We start from the raw sequence: 19,390 nt of genomic DNA on the forward strand, positions 1-19,390 counted from the left end.
AAGAAGACAAAAGCCACTGTACCAGATCTCTCCAGTCGGATCAGGAAAACAACAGGCCCCAGCAGGGCTCACTCCTGGATAAGGGACCTGCTGTCTGCAAGTCCAGGGGAAGAGAAGAGGGCAGACCCTCCTCTCTCCTTCTTGTTTATGCTCTTGCTTACGTACAAAATAGGATGGAATACTGGGACATGAGCACTTCCCTAGTTTTGACCTGGTCACCAGGAAGGCCTAAAACCCAAAGCACTACACCCCTTTTCAGATCTGATGATATGAAGCAGTTCAGTCTCTGCCATCTCCCTTTCTCTGCTCCTCACCCAGGTTCTCTGTGCTGTTCAGCATGTGCTGGTCATGATGAATGATGGCTGAGCTCCAGTAATGACCTCTCACTGCTCTGGGAAAATGCTCAGTGACTGGTTTTGTTTTTTGTTTGTGTGGGGTGTGGTGTTTTTGTTTTTTAAACCAAGCACTTGGGTGCACAAAAGCCTTGCCCCCCTTTCTCTCTAGGGAGTCTGGTATAAAAGCCTTTTGAGGGGGGAGATCTCAAGTACTTTTTGGAAGGTTTTAGTATATTATGGCAACTGAATGCCCTTGCATGTGTGCTTATTGTGAGGTGCTTCCTCTGCTTATGAAATCTGAGTTGAAACTTTCCCCAGCTGTGACACCTTAACAGGTGTCAGCTTGCTGTTGTCATGCAAATTAAGATTATCAGGTAATAAGCCTGATATCTGCTCTTCTTTCCATGTGTCCTATGGAACTGTTGCATCAATAGTGCTCATCCAGGCATTCCACTCAGCTGCTGCTGAGGGCAGTGGGAATGTTTTGTTTGGTCTCTGCCTTGTGCAGGTGACACCACCACAAACTGTTCTTGTGGTAGATATTCTGGTATTTAGTGATGCCACTGCCCTGCAAACCATGTTTTTTTTCTACCATTAAACATCTGAAGAAAGAGAGCCTCCAGCTGTTTGTCCTTCTCTCCTGCTGCCTTGACCTGGCTGACATTTGCTGATAAGTGTTCTCCCTTAGGTGAAGTCACAACAAGGGGCTGGCTGAGACATCTCACAGAGATCTCTTGAAGCCTGTTATTGTCAATGAACTCTCACTTGATCATGTTCAAGTGTAGTTGGATGTTTCCCTCTGACCAATCCTCCAGCAGTCTGTAATAGTAACCTGTCTTCATTACTTATTCTGGTATCAATCTTTGTCACCTGGAAACTTTATCAGCAGGAGCTGTATAAATATTTAACATTGCTGGACCATTATCTCCAGACTTGGAGCTCTGTGCTGCAGGGGCTGGGTGAAATGTTTTTTTCACAGACCTGACCTGCAACAGGAGGACTTGCTGCTCTGATTTCTTCTCCCCTGCCCTCAGGTTATTAACATCAGAACACTTAATTTGAAATTCTTTTGGTGAACAAGAGTCCTGTATGGGCTTGTCCTACTCAGAATTCTGTTATTAGCTATTATTGGAAAGGAATATTGGTGTGTTTTAAAAATGCTTAGCACATCCTGACTAATGCTGGAAACTTTAAATGCCTTTTTAGGTGTTGAAATTGCTACCAGTAAAGCTGTCACTAACCCTATATGCACTTTAATATCTTGGGCATAGATCCTTATATGTTCTTGAAAGATTTGCTCATGGCAGAAATGCTGGAGTGGTCTAACACAACCTTGAAATGTCCCTGTAACCAATCTTGGGCTGTCTGTAATTTAGCATTGAAACACCCTTGTCAATATGCTGTAACTAGGGATGGGATTTAATTTACTCTTAATCTTACAGGTTTTATTGCTTGACTTGTACAAAAGAATCTGTAGGGCAGCTTCTACCAGGGAAGCAGTCTCATAGGAACCAGCAAGCCAGTATTACATGGCTTATTTTTTTAATTCTTTAAAGAATTTTTGACATGAGTCAGTTGTATAACTGAAAATAACTGTACACTCACACTGGAGAGGAAAGTCTAGTGAAAGTACCATTTGGTTCTTCCCCAAACTGAATTTCCTTAAACATGCAGGTTTTTTGGGTTTTTTTTGGGGGAGGGGGGAATTCCAACCCAAACAATAAACCCTTGATTGAATATTGGAATATAGGGATGTGATTGCTTACCATTTTCTGGCCTTTCCTAAGATAACTTGTAAGAAAACGCAGAGTAACAATGGGAATAGCAGGAAAAGGATTTTAGGATGTACTGTGGAGCTGTTACTGAAGCAGATCACTGCACATTTTCTTGGTAAAGGTGCACAGTTAATTCTATCTTTGCATGATCTTCCCAGATAGAGGCCAGCACATCTCTTGCATAAAGTGTCTCCTTTACAGAATATTAATTTTGTTTTGTGGCCCAGGCAGTGCACATGCATACCCAACATAATTGAAGCTACTCAATTCCTTCCTAATTCTATTTTGGGATTTTGATGAAAGAAGGTTGTGTTACTTGTTCTTAGGATAAAAAGTAGATCCACTAAAATGGTAATGGTAGCCTGAAATGGAATCACTGGTGATCAGAGACTTCTCAGCAAGTTGATCAAACGTTGTAGTGCAAGAATATGCTCAGTTGTATATCCAACTATAACCAAAGTTGGATTCCTTGGCCAGTTCCAGCAACTTCCACTTAACTCCTTCACTGCTGCCCCATTTTCCTGTTTCTTGGTCAAAGGACACTCCTGTGCAGTTTAATCTCTCTGCTTGTATCCATTCTGTGAGTTTTTCCAGTGCTGGTTAATTAAGACCCAGGTTAAATTCTGTTACCAAGGTTCCCTAGACTCTGTAAACAGGAGGGAAGTGGAGTTCTTCCTTCCCTATCCCCAGGAAAGGAAAGCTTTTTTTGTCAGCATGCCTCTGAATCTTGATAGAAACAACTGTTCAGCATCTGAAATCTCTCCAGTGATATGGAACTGAACTTCCAGCAGCTTAAAGCATTCTTTCTGCATGCAGCCAATTTTTAAGTTGTTCAAGTAACAGAAAGGATGAAAGTGGTAGCACAGAATTTCTTGGCTAAAATCAAAATACTTGTAAAAAGCAGCATTTTTAGTAAACTCCTGTACAGTTTAAAAAAAGTTGCTGCAAAGGCATTTGGGGGAAAGTAAATGCTGGATTGTTTGGGAAGTGTTAGAGAAGAACAGCAGTGCTGTGCTGACAGTGTTGAAGCAACAGAGGAACTAAATTTCCATTTCAGTGCAGAATGGGAGGTAATAGCTTCCTTTAGATACAGTATTTTAAGGTAGTTTTTACCATCTGCTCTGCCACAGTCCATGAAACACTACAAATGAACATCTGATTCTGAGAGATGATTTCAAACATGCTCTCCTCTGGACTGGCACACAGCTGGGGTGTTCTCTACACCCCATACCTCACACACTGAGTAGGCAATTGAGTTCTGTGGAACTGCCTTTTTTTTTATTGTGCTGCAGAAGCACATATTCTGTGCTGGGATTCAGTTATTTAGATATTGCTGGTGATTATAATGTGCTGCTTTTATGGCTATTGTTGAAGCTTTTACTTCAGGGCATACTTTATCTACATAATTACTTCCTGACTGTTTGCTTTTGATCTGCTGGGGAATTCTTGTTTTCTTTGAATGTTCTGTGGCTCTGGCTACAATACAAAGAGTTTTGAAATGCACACCAGGATGACATTTGAGTGCATTTTAAAAAATGACAAAGGGATACAGAACTACTTGGTTTATTAAGCTCTTAAGTTCTTGTTTGCTGTTGCCAGGGTTTGTCAATATAAGGTCAAGTGAAGAGTAGGCAGAGATTTTTCTTTTCCATTTTTTTTACTATGGCATATCTGCTCAGAAATACCTTTACCTTATCCTTATTTCCAGTAGAACTCTCCTGGTTAATTCACTGGAGCTCTAGATGGTCTCCTTGCTTAAAAGAGTACCTGTTTTGTCTGACTTACACTGGTGATCTCACAGGAGAAAGTTGTGTGGCCAGCCTTCCATAGGTGGGAATAGATGAGATTATAGGACTCCCCAACAGGAATATCTGTCTGGATGCCCTATTGTATTACCCTTCTGTTAAGCTTGGATTGCCCTGGGCTTCCAGAGACTGTTGTTTTTGCCTACTAAAAAGCAATATAGGAAAGGGCAGGCCTTCTTTTTAGGTGAAGTGATGGGCATCTTCATTGTTGCTGGTGTTTTTGGCAGCATTTCAGTTTCTCCTTTTTAAAAGCATTTTCTTATTCATTGGTCTGTTCACTTGCACAGAACCTGTCCTGTTTTCCTCAGCTTCCTTTTTCTTGTTTCCATCTTACCCCTGTGGTTGCTGGAGGCAAAGGCAGGTGTTCCCCAAGTCATGTTCTCTGTACCTGTACAGAAAAGCTGTTCCAGCACCTGCTTGTCAGTGAGGATGACTGTCTTGGTGGCATTTGCTGTCACTCTCTTGTCCTTATTTGTTATCCTGTGACCAGTTTTTAGGAGACTGTGCCTATGTGACAGCTTTGGAGTAACCTGGTGCAACCTCAGAGCTTGAGCAGGGTGACATCCTGGGATCCCTTCTGGCCTGACTTGTGCCTGATCCTGCAGGGATTAGGATTCCACTGCTGTGTTCAGGAACAGTGCATTTCATTCCCCTTCCCCTCCTCCCTTTTTGGGAGGCACCCTCTGGTTCTCACAGCACATTTGTGACTATGAGGACCTGAAATTTTTAAAGGCTTCTTAATGCCCAACGTAAGCAAGTCTTTTTTTTCTAAAGATAGTGATGTAGAATCAAAGTAAGGAGTGGAGTGTCACAGCACACAGTTGTCTGTTTGCAATGACTATTCCTTTTCTTCAGATAAAAGGCACTGCTGGGTTTTTCTGTGTTTCTCTTAAGCACTCAGAGGATAAAATGCTGTTTAGAATTTACTGAGCAAGGAGAACAGGCTTTGTATTTGCTATAAAGCTGCTAAATAGACTTTTCAAAGGCTGTGTATCGTATTCAAAGGCACAATACATGACACAATCTGCCATCACAAGTGTGGAAGCATATTCAAGTCTACCATAGCAGGCTTTTTATACATGAACTTTTCAGTTCAACTCCGTTGGTTTCTTCTCAGCTGGGAGAAATGCTAAGTGTGTATGTTTTTGTGAAGACTTTCTGTGGCTTTTCCATCTCTCTTAACAGAACTTTTGATTCCAGCATACAACTGACATGCTGCTGCTGTAACCAAGGGATTAAAATCCAGGAATGTCCAGGCCCTATTCAGCAGTCAGTGGGAATGTTTGTTGCTCTGTTTCCCTGTCTCACTGAAGTGTTGATGCTCTAACTGCAAGTGTTGTAAATTAAATGTGTGTATGACATGCACCAATATCTTCATTAATTTTTATCCCATTAATTCCTCTGCCACTTCATGCATATTACTTCAGGAATGATTCATGAGGCTTTTAACATATATAAACTGCTTCATGCTGCAGCCCATGTTTGCCCACCAGATTTCTGAACTCAGGAGCCTTGTGATCAGCTGTTACCTGTGTCTGTCTTGTTTGCTGCTTGATGCACAACAGAGGTTGTAAAGGGCAAATCTTTTATTTCTCTCTGAGCTCCAGCTGTTCTCAAATTTTACTGCCAGTGGTGACTTTGGTGGGGTTGTGCTTCATCCCAGAGATTGCTGGTGGCTGGAGATGAAGCAGGGGTAGCTTTACCTCTAGTAAGTCTATGAAATAGTTAATCTTATTGTATTACAGGCTGAATAAGTATTTTTTAGAGTTTGTTTTTTTTATTGCAATGCATAATGACAAATCACAGCAATAGTGAATCATCACTCACTGGAGTCTTCTGGTCAAATGGTTCCTGGCAGGGGTTTTACACTGGGGAGAAGCTTCTGGCAAACTTATCAAAGTAAATGCCTGACAAGACAAATAAAAGCATCTACTAATCTCTCTTTTTTTTCCAGATTTACCATGGTGGCTGCTTTTAATTCGTCAGAAAGCTTTGATTGGCAAACTCCCTGGAGATCACGAGGTTTGCAAAATAACAAAGATAGCTGTGATTCCTCTCTCTGAAACAGAACCTCAGGACCTGGAGTTGGAGGTATGACAGTGCTCAAGGAATTCTGACCTTCCTCCTTCTGCTTCAGTGAAATTTGAACGTGAAATGAAAGTTATTTTTTTTTCCTGGTTGTGGTTTTTTAAATAACATTTTTCGATTAAAAGTATTTTTTAAAACAGAAATCACAAGTTCTGCTACTGAGGGAAGTTACAATAAAATTGTCCCTAGATTTCATAAAGCTTATTGAGAATACAACACTGAACTAGGAGAAAGTATTTTTTTTTTTTAATAGATGCTCTTGCTCTCATCTGATTTTGGAATCTTAATTCTAGAACTTGGTTATAGAATAACCAAGTTATTATAGAATAACCAAGTGAGTGACACCAATTTACAGTGTAACTTGGGTGGGAAGCTGAGGTGGGTCTGGATGCTCAAGTCATGTCAAACTGAGGCAGACATCCTCACAAGCACAGGAGAAAGTGCCTTTTATAAAAAACACAGTAAGAATGAGGCTCTAGATGGAAACCTGCCTGTTCCTCCTGTATTTCAGAGTGTCTCCCTTAGGTTTGTGAGCATCCAAGTCTTGATTTTTGTGGGCTTTAATTAAATTTCTTTTTGGACTTTTTAAAGAGTATCTAATTCTTGGCTTTAATTCAATGTCATTATTTAGCTTTGTAAAAAGCACCATTTTGGGATAAACAAGCCAGAGAAGATAACACAGTCCCCAGATGACACAAAATTTCTGCTGAAGACTCTGACTCAAATTAAATCAAATGTGTCTGCTCCAAATAAAAAGAAGGTAAAGTTTTCTACTGTTTCCTTGGGGTTTTTTTCATAATGTTTGCTTTATAATTCCAAGGTTGTGATGGATGATCAAATGGAGTACTAAGACCTTAAAGAACTAGTGAAAAACTGCAGAATGTGGAACTGCTGTCTTGATGCTCAGTTTAATTTTTTTTGACTTTATTTAGCTGTGGCAATTCTATGATTTTTTTTGTGTTTTGCAATTACATAATTTTGGCAGAATTGCTGATAGAGTTCCTTCTTACCAGGATTACCTTCTGCTGAGATTCTAAACTTCTGCAGATTGTTCTGCATAAACATCTCTCTTACCACACAGAATTGTAGACGAAATTTGGTGCCCAGTTCCTCAGAGAACACCAAACAATCTCATCAAAATGCTTTTAGCACAACAAATCCAAACAATACTTATTAAAATTAGGATGGGTGGCTGCAGTGTTTCTTAAACTCTTGAGATTGAAACATCCTACTTAAATGTTCAGCTCCAGAAGTTGACTGCTTTGAATGGTAAAAGTAATAACATGATATTTTTTGAGGATGCTGTCCCTTGTTTTTATTGTCTGTGCTGGGATTTTTAAGAGTCTACTCCTCAATGGAAAGAGTTTGTCCTAGAGAGTTAGAGATAGCATTTAGCAAATATGGCCTGGACTCTTTGTCACTCACAGAGAAATAAAAAAAGCCATTTTTTTTTTCTTTCAGATTAAAGAAAGCAAAGAGAAAGAGAGGCTGGAGAAGAGATTACTGGAGGAATTGTTCAAAATGTTCATGGATTCAGACTCCTTTTACTACAGCCTGACCTATGACCTGACAAATTCTGTGCAGAGACAGAGCACGTGTGAGAAAACAAACTTATCCCTGTGGAGAAAAGTGAGTGTGTCCTGTTTGATTCTTCCATCTGGGAGATGTGCTGCTCCATGATGTCTGTGCTCCAAACTTGACTGCAATCTAAAGCAGAAGTTGTAACTCCTTTTTCCACTTCAATGAAAACATATTTTCTTTGCTGAGTTATGCAATACTGTTAAACTGTAACAAACCTTTGTGCTGGCTTGGACCAACGTCATTTGTGTAAATAATGGAAGTGATTTTAAACCAGAAACCTCTTTCTTGGTGTCTTTGAACTGTCTCTTTCCATTTTCAAGGTCTTTCAAGGTAACAAAATCTATCCTTCTGTTATAAAAGTGAGCATCTGTCCCATTCTGCTGTATTTTAAGCAGCCTTTACTTAAAAACATAAAACCTGAGTACGTGTGTAGTTACCAGTGGGTTTGGTTGCTCAGGCAGAATTTTGGTGAGCTGAAGAACTTGAGCTGATAAAAATACTTTATAAAAACCTTTAGTCAAACTTGCTAAAAGCTTCTATGTAGGAACTTTGCCTTGGAACATGTTTCATGGAGACTCTCCAGAAACACCAGGATGTGTCTGGTGCAGGACAGGGCCCAAATTCAGTGCAAGGAAGAGGAACAAAAGCCTCCAGCAGCAAGACTGGAACTGAACTGAACACTTCTGAGAGCTGTGTGTGCACCTGCAGTGAATAAACAACTGAACTCGGGTGTCTGATGTTGCAAAACCTGCCCTTTTTTGTCTCAAACAGGTTGATGACAGATTCTTCTGGAACAAGCACATGATTGAAGATCTCATCAGCATCGATGTGAGTGTTTTATTTCTAAATGTATTATGAGAATCATTCTTTAGTTTTAGTTGAAATGCTTACTTAAGGGTTCAGAAGTTTGCTTGAGAACCTGCTTGGCAGACAGGGCAGGATTAGGGCTGTGCCTTCTTCCCCCAGCCTTCTAGTTAGCCTGTGATTGCTGCTAATGAATGAACTTCAACTGAATTTAAAATTCTACTACTATAAAACAACGTAGAATAACTTGGTGTGATATTTTTGTGCTGACTTCTGAAGTTGAATTTAAGTTGTATTCATCTGTGAAGTGGATTATCCCTGGACAGAGCTGAGCTTGATAATAAGGAGGAGCCAGAACAGAAGTAACTCTGAATTCCAAAGTTTTCTTGAGATGAGATTTTTGTTTTCTGTAGTGGAGAGTAGTGTTTTCTCCTTAAACAGAGTAGCTGATCAATGTAAAAACAGTGTAGAACAAGTTGTTCTGAACAGCTATTCAGAGCAAAGAAAACATTTTCCTGGCTAAGAAACACTTAAAGAAACATAGAACCACCATTCTTTCTTCAATATATGATCTCCCTTCATTTTAAACTAAACTTGGAGATAAAGGATTAAGTTACTAACTATTGTATGCCAGTTTAGGCCAAGTCTTATGTTCTTTAAAGATGACAGCAGACATCTTGCTTTATGCCCTGCATCTTTTTCATTAATAATTTAACATAATCAAATGGTTATGGAGTTACAGCAGGGTAAACCTGGATCCTCTAATAATTTGTGTATGATGCAGAAGTTTAACTAGTTGTATTTTTCATGTTCTAAGATATAAATGGGGATATAAATGGTATAACCTTGGGGAAAGAGCTGACCATTGGAGAATCTGGATCTCAATTCTATTTAAGAAATTGATGTTTTAGGGTGGCAGAACCCTGAACCAGTTGATTTGAGTGCAAAGTTGGCCCCTATGAAGCTTATGCTGGTATGTTTTGCTGAAAACAGGTTAAAAACTACCCACCTATATAAATGTGATATAGTATATGCCCACATAGAGGTTGTAACACTACCTTAAAGCAGAAACTAGGTAATAAGTTACCTGTATTTCCTGTTCTATCTGAACTGACTATCCTTGACATGGGAAATTACTACTTTAAGCTTTTAATGTGATTAAACATCAGATATAATGCTGTATTGAAAACTCTGTTTGGGTAAAATTGAAAAAAAGAATTTCTTTTTTTAAAAGAAATTTTAAAAATTTTTTCTTCTGTCCATGGATAGCTGAGAGCAGAGGAGGGCTTTTTGCCTTGCCTTGATTCAACATGCTCCATCTCCACAGAAAAATCTAAAGTTGTTTTCTTTCTTCCTCCTGATTTAAAAGCCTGCAACTGGTGGAGGAAAAATGCTGGTACCACTTACAGAAATAAGACAAGGATATGGCAAACATTTCTTAAAACACAAAAAGCATGAGAAGCAACTGTTTTATAAACATGAAAAAGGGCAGAAAGAATTGTGGGTGATGTAGAACCAACAGGAATGAATGTCTTTTGTACCCTTCAGAATGCTGAAGTGGACTTCTGGATCATACCCATCATTCAAGGATTTGTGCAGATTGAAGAACTTGTAGTAAACTACAGTGAATCTTCTGATGATGACAAGAGCAGTCCTGAAACTCCTCCCCAGGAATCCACGTGCGTGGATGACGTTCACCCCACCTTCCTGGTGGCCCTGATCTCCCGCCGCAGTCGGCACAGAGCTGGTAGGCAGGCTCAGGTCAAGGCTTTGGGGCTCTTCCTGAGCACTGGAGAGGGATGCTTTGGCCTTGCTGCTGCTGGAATAAGTCAAATAAGGTGCAAGGCAAACATAATTCTTCCCTGTCCTTGGGATCTCGGAAAGAAAGATTGAATGGCTCTACAATTTACTAGGTCCTGTTCAACTTCTGTCTTTTATTGAGACATTCTCCATTGTGTCCAACTGCTTTCCTACACAGTCAGGTTTTCAACATGTCAAAAAAACAGGAAAAAAACCATGGAAAGCTTACCCTGGTATGGGACTGCCCTTTGTACCACTGCTCACTTTTATTTAATTCAGTTCTCAGGAACATTATTTGTCAGAACAACTTGGAGTAAATACTTCAGAGTTTCAGGGTAATATCTAGTTTACAGTATGCCTTTTTAATACTAAATTGTTACACAGATACAGGAACTGAATTGCAGAGGGGTAATTTGTTATTCATTTACTTTTACTGTTAATGTCACTGTGCTCAATTGATTTCTAGTCCAGAGCACAAAGTGTGCAGAACTTTCTCTCTTGACACAAAAAGATTGATTTGATAAATTGAGGCAATAGTTTGAAGAATAGTTATAGGATTGTGTGTTTGATTAATTCTGTAGCACATACTTTTAGCCAAGAGTTCAATGTACCTTTATTTTTGAAATACTATAGTTAACTCCCCCCCCCAAAAAAACCAAAACAGAGGAAACACTGATTTAAAAGCTAAAGATACTTCTGTGTTAAGTATACTTATCTTTTTTATTTATTTGTGAATGATTAAGGTTGGGTTTTGCTGTAAGAGCCACTATTGGTGGCAGAGCATAAGTGAAGGGTATCTGATGCTTTAGTCTAAAAGCCTGTCCGATTAAAGGCTGTAACAGTGCTTTGACAATCCCCCTCTAAAGGTCCCCAAGTAGGTATTTTGCACTCTTTTCACTTCCCTATTTCTCACCTCTTCCCTTCCCTCCCATAGTCCTTAGATAGTGCTGTTGAGCCCTTTTTCCAACCCTCTTATTCCTTCCCTGTCCTTTGCTACCACCTGCTCCCTCCTGAGATAGGAATGTCCTCTCCTTTGAGAAAAGGATCTGCAAACACTTCTCTGTTCAATGAGCAGCTCAGGGCTGGCTGGGCATAAAACTGGGTAGCCAGGAGTGCATTAACTCTTCCTAATGTGCAAATTAAAATAAGGAGGGGGAATATTCTGTTTTGTGGGACTTCCTGGGCTGCTTGTGGGATCTCTGAGAGGTGGAGTAAAAATGGCCTTTTAGGGTCATGGAGATATTGAGCACTAAAGTAAAACTTTATGCTAAATGTGACAGAACAGGAGGGAATGTATCATTAATGGTGGACTAGAGATTATCTTTGACTTTGTGGTGCTGCTCGTAGTATGTCAGTAAATAAACTTTATCCGTATAGTCAAAATAACTTTTGAGAAATAAACCAGGGTAGGAGTGACTTCTACCACTGATGATGGATTTTGGCTAGAGCCTGTGTTAGTGTTGCCAAAAACAGCAACAAAAGTTACTAATGTTTAAGTCAAGCACTTAAATATTCCTTTGGCCATTTCCTTCCTGCCAGGAATGCGGTACAAAAGGAGAGGTGTGGATAAAAATGGAAACGTGGCAAATTACGTTGAGACAGAGCAACTGATTCATGTTCACAACCACACTCTTTCCTACATCCAAACCCGGGGCTCTGTGCCTGTTTTCTGGAGCCAAGTTGGATACAGATACAACCCACGGCCCCGCCTGGACAAGAGTAAGTGTTGGGGTGGGATAGCTGAGGATCAGAGTTCCCTTGGGAAGAGATGCTTATGTGTGTGGTGCACAGGGAAAGGGATTAAGCAGGCCTGTGAAAAATTAAATTTTAGTCCCATCTCCTCTGCACAAAAAGCAAAATTGAAGTTTTTGCCGTGGTGGAACAGCAATGTCAAAGTTGAGCAAATCGATGAAATGCCTTTGAAAGGAATTTTGTACAGTGTGTCTTCAGTGAAGCTGTCTGGGTTTTCTAGAGCACAGATTTGGGCACAGTTTAATACATCAAACAGGGCCTGACTGGCTGCTGAACAGGCTGTTTCTGTCTAACACTGCTCTGCCTTGTAGGTGAGAATGAAACTGTGCCCTGTTTTCGTGCACACTTTGAAGAGCAGCTGAAAAACTACAAAAAGCAGGTGAGTGCTACGTGATAAAATAGTAATCTCATGAAAATGCAGGGGATGAAGGTTAATACTTTCAGTTTGTTTTTATTCCTGATGTGTTGTGGTTTTTTAGAAGCTTGTTTGTGACAGTTTGTGAGGTTGGTCCGTAAATAGAATTTTAATAGGTTTTTCAAGTGTCTGTAAGTAAGCTCTGAAAACAATAACTTGTGGGAATGTGCAAACCCTACTCCTGTGTACCTGTCCTGTGAATTCAGAGCTTCTCTGGGTTAAAGTTTGTGTAGGCAGGTAACTGTTAGAGCTTATTTGTCTTGGGTACAATCTAGCAAAGACTGTAACTTCAGCAAGATTTCCTGCAAATCTTTTAACTCCTGAGCCGTTTGTTATTGCATGGTGTATATATCTGAGCAAGCTGTGTAGCAGATGACAAATGTTAACTAATTGGACTTTTGAACAGGTTATTATTAACTTGGTGGATCAAACAGGTAGAGAGAAGATTATTGGAGATGCTTACCTTAAACAAGTTCTTCTCTACAACAATGCAAACCTGACTTATGTTTCATTTGACTTCCATGAGCACTGGTAAGAAACCTTTTAACAATGACCCTTTGCATCTTTTTCTGTTAGCATGAGAGAAGAGTAGAAGGGAGGAGAAAACATTGTTATTATTATTATTATTGTGATTTCTATTTCTGCATGAAACACTTAAACAGGAAGAATACATTTTGTAAACTAAAGCACTATAAAATTTTGAGTTTGGGTAACCAAGCACTGCCATTTGTCATATTGTGTCCCTGACCTGTTAAATTTGCAGTTATTTATTGGGCAAAGCTTGATTGTCACACATTCTAAGCAAGAGAGTTCCCTTAGACATGCTGTGAATGTAAAGCTGTGGCTGACCTGCTTTTTCAAACTGTGTAGCTTTTAATTCTTCTCCACTTCTGTTTCTCTTTGTTTTTTCTATAACAATATGATGGGTTCTTTCAGGACCCTGCTACTGGTTTTTCACCATAAAATACACTGGATTTTAATTGAATCCAGCCCAAGCAGTGGCTGTTTTCCTGGCTGCACTCTGCCATGCTCTGCTGCAGTGCTCACATGCCCAAGCATTTCATCTGTCCCACAGGCCTGGATTTCTGCTGCTTCCCTCCAACTGCCTCTGTGTGGGAGTCAATATGGGCCCTAAACTGTTTTAATCTTCATTTCTGAACGTAATCTAGGGATTGCATCTGGCCTGGCAGAGCATTACTGACTCAATACGTGTGTCATTAGTAGATATTGGCAGAGGGGTGGGGGAAGGGAACTCCCCCTCAGAACAGGGATGGCCTTGGAGACTCCTCTGGACCTGAATTGATTTGATGCTTAATCTCTTGTTTGAAGGAGCTTCTGTTTTCATTCCTTCACTTTTCTCCTAAAAACTTCTGTGGTGCCCAGGACTGTTTCTTTTTTGCAAACTGAGAGTAAGTGAGTCGAGAACAATCCCAAAAAACCGCCTGTGGGATGGGGGAGGAGGGGTAATGTGTGTGGGTGTGTTGTCTGTGCAGTCACTGGTGGAGCAGGACTCATCCTCCCCACCTCAAATCCACAGTCACTGGTTTCGAGACTGTGACTAAGGTGAGAACAGAATGTTGCACATGATGCTGCACATTTTTATTCTTCCTTATGGAAATAAGGAAATTCTTGAGAATTTAACTATTTTTTTAGCCTTTTTCCTTGGATTTAATGGTGAACTGTACTTTAGAAAAGTTCTGAATATTGGCTTCTGTTTCAAGTTTGCTGCAGGAGAGAATGCTTGTCTCTCCCACTTAGCCAAAACACTACCTTTGTGAACATTACAGATAAAATAATTAAAGTCACTGCTCTAATTCAAACTAACTTTTGTGAAATTCTGCATTTTAGCCGAGGAATGAAGTTTGAGAATGTTCAAACACTGACTGATGCCATTCATGATATTATTCTTGACATGAAGTGGTGCTGGTAGGTACTTAACTCTTCTTAGACCACTATGGAAAATTTGTTAAAAAAAACCAAACAAACCCAAACAACAAAAAAACAGGCAAAAAGCCCCCCAACAAACAGTTGATATTTGGAGGCCTTAATCTTGTCATAACTGGTGTGCTTTATATTTCTTTTCTGGTGCCCAGCTTGTGTGTCACAGTTTGTGTTCTGCAGTGTTGGTGCTCTAGACATGTAACAAAAAATTCTCAGATGTTGATTCCTGCCCAGAGCTTATGTCATTTAACACTTTCAGGGTTTCTTGTATTTAATGTGAAACACTGTATTTGACCCACAAACCCTAGAACACCAACCAGCCTTCTGTTGAAACCAGTAGGTGTGTTTGACCTTTGGTCTGTACTGATTAAAGGACATTAAATGAATGTACTGCAGTCTTCAATCAGTTACTCTGATCTCACTGTTCATTTTTATTGGCTTCTGTATCTGAAATTAAATGCCTTTTCTCTTGAAAGCTTGTATTATATATGCAAGAGTTGGGATGCAATTAGATGCTGAATTCAAGTTTATGGCCCCACTAGGATTTATTTGACATCCAGCCTAGATTGAAGTGGAGGATAGGCTGGAACAAGAGGAGTTAATTCAGAGTGGGGTGTGCCTGGGTGATGAGTGCAACTATAAATAGGGTAAAATCTCCTACTGTTTATAGAAGCTGATAAATTACACTGCATTTTAAGTGTCTCAGTGTGCTTTTGTTCTCTTCCTGTTGAAAGGGTTGACCAGGCTGGAGTGATCTGTAAACAGGAAGGGATTTTTCGAGTGAACTGCATGGACTGCCTGGATCGTACCAACGTCGTGCAGGCTGCCATTGCCAGGGTGGTCATGGAACAGCAGGTGTGTCAACTGGGCACTCTGTCAAGGGCCAAGTACCTCAGAACTTCATTGCTATTCACAGAGAAATCTGGGGGTTTGAAAAATGCTACACTAACCTCTACTGAAAAGAATCTTTGTGAAACACTTGGGGAGCTCGAAGCTGAAAGGAATAACATGTAGAAATACAAAGCTGGAAATCACTGTACAACAGTGATGCCTGGTGTCCTCCTTCAGAAAGGAGGTGACTGACTGTCCACATCTTGGAGAGGATTGTCTTGTTTTGGTTTAGTAATTTTAGGCAGTAATGCAAAGTTTAAAAACAAAACATCACGCCCCCAAATCCCTCCCTGAAATGAGAGATTAAGGGACTAAAATCCAGCTAGAAGTTGGATGCTATTTTAGCTGCTTTGAAGTGAAAGAAATACTGTGATGCAGCAAGCAGGGAGATGAGTTTTCTCTTCTGTGTTTAAAGGAATAATTAATTCATGATGTTAATATCCCTGATTGCTGTGACTGTTGTGATGTGGATGTTAGGGAAGGGATTTCCAAGCAGACTGAGGGTCCTTCCTTTAGTCATGTTCCTCTTTGCCTTGCCCCACATTTGCTTTTTGCTATAGAATCTGTGATTGTCCTCCCATGTGAAGGCTTCATAAATACAGTTCTGTTAGAGACTTAATGCAGATTAATAGTCCTGGAACTGAACTTTAGAAGGCTCAGTTCCAGCCCAGCCCAAGCTGAGCAAACCTGACTGTTTAAAGGGAAGGAGAAAGGACAAAGTGGGTCCTTCAATAGGATGAAAAGTGAGTGGCTCTGACCATTGTATCTGGCAGTTCTTGTTTGTCATCTGCTGTTCTGGTCTCCTGACATGGAGTATGGAGGGCAAGGGGAGGGACCTGCAATCCCACAGTTGTTTGGGAACAGGATTTCTCTCTAGGGTAACTCTCGAGTTCAAAGGCAACCTTTCAAAATCAGGAGTGTTACAGATGGTTGTGAAGAGGCTTCAGTGATCACTGAAGTATTAGTGATGTGCTGCATGATTCTGGTGGTGTAGCTGAAGTGCCTTGGAATCAATTCATGCCAGAGCAATGCCCTGACCTTTGCAGGGTGAGTGACATGAGTGCTCCACGTGCCTCACCTTTGCTCTCCCTTGGAGCCACAGCACTTGCTTTCTCTCACCTGGAAACTTTATAGGGCTCTCAAAGTCAGTGAACAACCTTGTATCAATTGTCATCTAACTTGCAAAGAGTGCTTGAGCATTTGGTTTTGGTTGGGAATTGTTTGCCTGTGATCTATTCCAAGTTATCCTTTACTATTATTCCAAGTTAGTGACTGCATTGCAGTTATGGCTGTGCAGCTTTACCAGTTCAGTGTCTGTAAAAAGCCTAAAGTTTATACTGTACCCAAGGCTTTTATCTTGGGGAAAATGAAGTACTGGTTGTCTTGAAGAATAAGATATCTCACTTTCAGTACCAATGTTAAACAGTAACTGTCCAAAATGTGCAAGCATTAATAATAAACCAACAAAAGAAGCTGTTTTTTATTTTCAGACCCTTGAGGTCATGAATGCCTTTGCAATAGAAGACATATTAACTTGTTTATGCATGTTAAAGTTCTGTGATGCCTGTTCTTTTGATGGTTCTCCTTTGAAAAATTTCCTGTATCTTGAGCAATCTACAGTAACTCCAGCTCATTTTTTTTGATGGTTGGCTCCTACATTCATAATTAATATGTTAATGCTGCCTCCAGTGATATGATGCCTAGCAATGAATTAGTGATTCATTGCTTACAATTAATTTCCTCTGACAAATCAGCAGAATGAGCCCCTTTTTCAGATCACAGAGAGTTTAACGACCAAAGCTTGGCGAGCGTTTGCGTTCCTTTTATCGAGCTCTGACATAGAGAATGACCCTTATCTCGGACGTTTTATTAACACACACATGTCAAATTCCAGCTCAAAAAACTGGGTGTGATGCCCCCTGAGCAGCCTTTGCCCGTGAAGTGCAACAGGATCTACCAGGTGATGTGGGCCAACAACGGCGATGCCATCAGCCGGCAGTACGCCGGCACCGCCGCCCTCAAGGTAACGGGGAGGGGGCCTGGTGGTGCCTGATGATGAGGAGAGGCTGTGACAGGTTTTATGTGCACCAAGAAACTCTTGTCTATGTAATAAAGCCAAATATTCTCCATGGGTTTGTTTTGAAGAGGCTTCAGAGTAGGAGAGTGTTTTGTGTCGCGCTCGGCGCCAACCGGAGAATTCCGATTGCCCGGTGTCCCGTGGCACTGCTGGCTGTGTTTTAACTGCATCCTCCTCATGTCTGCAGCAGAGCATAGCTGAGCTGAGGGTTTAGGATATATATTAACCAGTACATCCATTTCAATTTTAGCAGGGCTGTAGTTACACTTTCAGCACTCCTGAGCAGTTACGGTACTTCAAAAATACTCTGAGGGTCTGAAGATGAGGATGTGTAGGTAGCAGGGTGATATTAATTACTTATACCTTCTAAAGAATTAATTAGTTGTAATTAGGAAGAAGTTCTTTACAGAAAGGGTGCTCAGCCATTGGAATGGGCTGCCCAGGGAAGGGGTGGATTCTCCATCCCTGGAGGTGTTTAAGGACAGACTGGATGTGGCATCAGTGCCATGGGCTGGGAACCACGGCGGGGTTGGATCAAGGGCTGGATTTGATGATCTCAGAGGTCCCTTCCAACCCAGCTGATTCTGTAATTCTATGAATGCAGTCTGTTTACCAAGATCAGGCATGAAACTCCTTACATTTTAATTCCTGCTGCTTTGAAAAGTCACAGAATTTGAGGTACTTGCTGTGTGTTTAAGTCACTGGTGGAACACATTTTACTATTCTTTGTATGTGGCATGAGAAAAATCATTATGGTGGAAATGCTTCTGAGATCCCTCTTTAAACCTCTACTGAACTTTGATTAGTTTATTTTAAAAAATTGTAAAAACCAGCCTGACATGCTTGTCTTCATTATGTATATTTAACTTTATCTGAAGCACAGACCTCCATTTATAGATCTAGATTTTCAGGCCTTCTGTTTGAAGATTTCTCTATTTGCTATTGAGGTTCATGAATTAAATTCCTTTTAATTGTGATATTTCTTTCAATTTGAAAGTGAAACACACTTGAAATGTTCTTCAGAGTAGCTGACATGGCTTTTAGAACTGCTCTGTGCCAGTGCTCAGGGTGTCTCTGAAAATAGAATCCTCTAATGAACTCTAACTACCAAAACAGCTTTTTATTCAAATTCTAAGCCTTCTGTGGCCTAGAAACTGGCTTTTGTTTTTGAGGTTGGGAGGGTATGTACTGTTCTCCTTCAGGATGTTCTGCTTGTCTTGTTCTGGTAGCAAAAACATAAAAGATGAAAACCATTTTTCAGTAAGCTCCAGTCTTCTCTCTTGTTTCAGTGGTGTTCCTTTTAGGTTAAAGGCCAAAACATAAAGGGTTTTCTTGAAGTATTCAAACATCACAATGACTGACATCTTGAATGTTCTACTTTAATGTTAGCTGGCATGTGTGTCCAAATTTCTGTTTCCCATTGAATCCTAAATCTGTTGAACACATAAGATTCCCTGCAGAGTCAATGCCAGAAGTAGATGCCCTTTGAAAAATCAATATTTTCAACTTCTATATGAAGTAGTTACTTGTGGATAGTTTCTGAGTTGTCACCTGTTCAGCTCTGAGTCTCAGAATGCCAAAGGTTTTTGAGCTGAGCCTGCTCCTCTCCAGGTGCATCTGTGCATGATCTGCATGTTCTGTGTGACAGGGGGACTTCACCAGGACTGGGGAGAGGAAGCTGGCAGGGGTGATGAAGGATGGAGTTAATTCTGCAAACAGATACTACTTGAATCGTTTCAGGGATGCTTATAGGCAAGCAGTCATAGGTAAGAGTACAATTTCAACTAAACTGAACTGTGGTATTTAGAAAAGTTCATTAAAATCATCTTGGTTTTATTTTTGGACTGATTTTTTTTTTTTTATTTTCATCCTGAAGCTTAAAAGCACCTTGGGTGTAGATAATGTTCATGTCTGTGTGATGGACACCATGAGAAACAGTGGTTCTCCATCCAGGGTTTGTGTGCAGTGTGACTTTGTTTTAGCATTAAATGTCTTGTAGTGGCTCTTTTTTTAGACTAAGTTAAATTTATGTAGCAGGTGTCTCTTAAAATGTTTTTCACTGAAAGCAGTGTAATACCTACTGAGGCAACATTGTATTCAGAAAGACTACCAAGAGCATCAGTAAA

General features: G+C 40.3%; 1 protein-coding gene across 2 annotated transcripts in view; it reads left to right on the forward strand.

Moving 5' to 3' along the window:
• The window catches only part of INPP5F (inositol polyphosphate-5-phosphatase F), a 41,484-nt gene that overhangs the window by 16,181 nt on the left and 5,913 nt on the right, over positions 1-19,390 (forward strand). For both annotated transcript variants that reach the window (XM_051800378.1, XM_051800379.1), the window contains exons 3-14: positions 5,870-6,006; positions 6,635-6,763; positions 7,465-7,632; positions 8,356-8,412; positions 9,937-10,135; positions 11,728-11,907; positions 12,252-12,319; positions 12,762-12,886; positions 14,204-14,281; positions 15,031-15,151; positions 17,082-17,210; positions 18,913-19,030. In XM_051800378.1, coding sequence (XP_051656338.1) covers positions 5,870-6,006; positions 6,635-6,763; positions 7,465-7,632; positions 8,356-8,412; positions 9,937-10,135; positions 11,728-11,907; positions 12,252-12,319; positions 12,762-12,886; positions 14,204-14,281; positions 15,031-15,151; positions 17,082-17,210; positions 18,913-19,030 — 1,509 coding nt within the window. The remainder of the gene's footprint in view (positions 1-5,869; positions 6,007-6,634; positions 6,764-7,464; positions 7,633-8,355; positions 8,413-9,936; positions 10,136-11,727; positions 11,908-12,251; positions 12,320-12,761; positions 12,887-14,203; positions 14,282-15,030; positions 15,152-17,081; positions 17,211-18,912; positions 19,031-19,390) is intronic.

The sequence above is a fragment of the Manacus candei genome, unplaced genomic scaffold, assembly GCF_025592945.1.
Source record: "Manacus candei isolate 608988 ecotype Guabito, Panama unplaced genomic scaffold, ASM2559294v1 h1tg000050l, whole genome shotgun sequence".
In the NCBI taxonomy this organism is placed as follows: Eukaryota; Metazoa; Chordata; class Aves; order Passeriformes; family Pipridae; genus Manacus; species Manacus candei.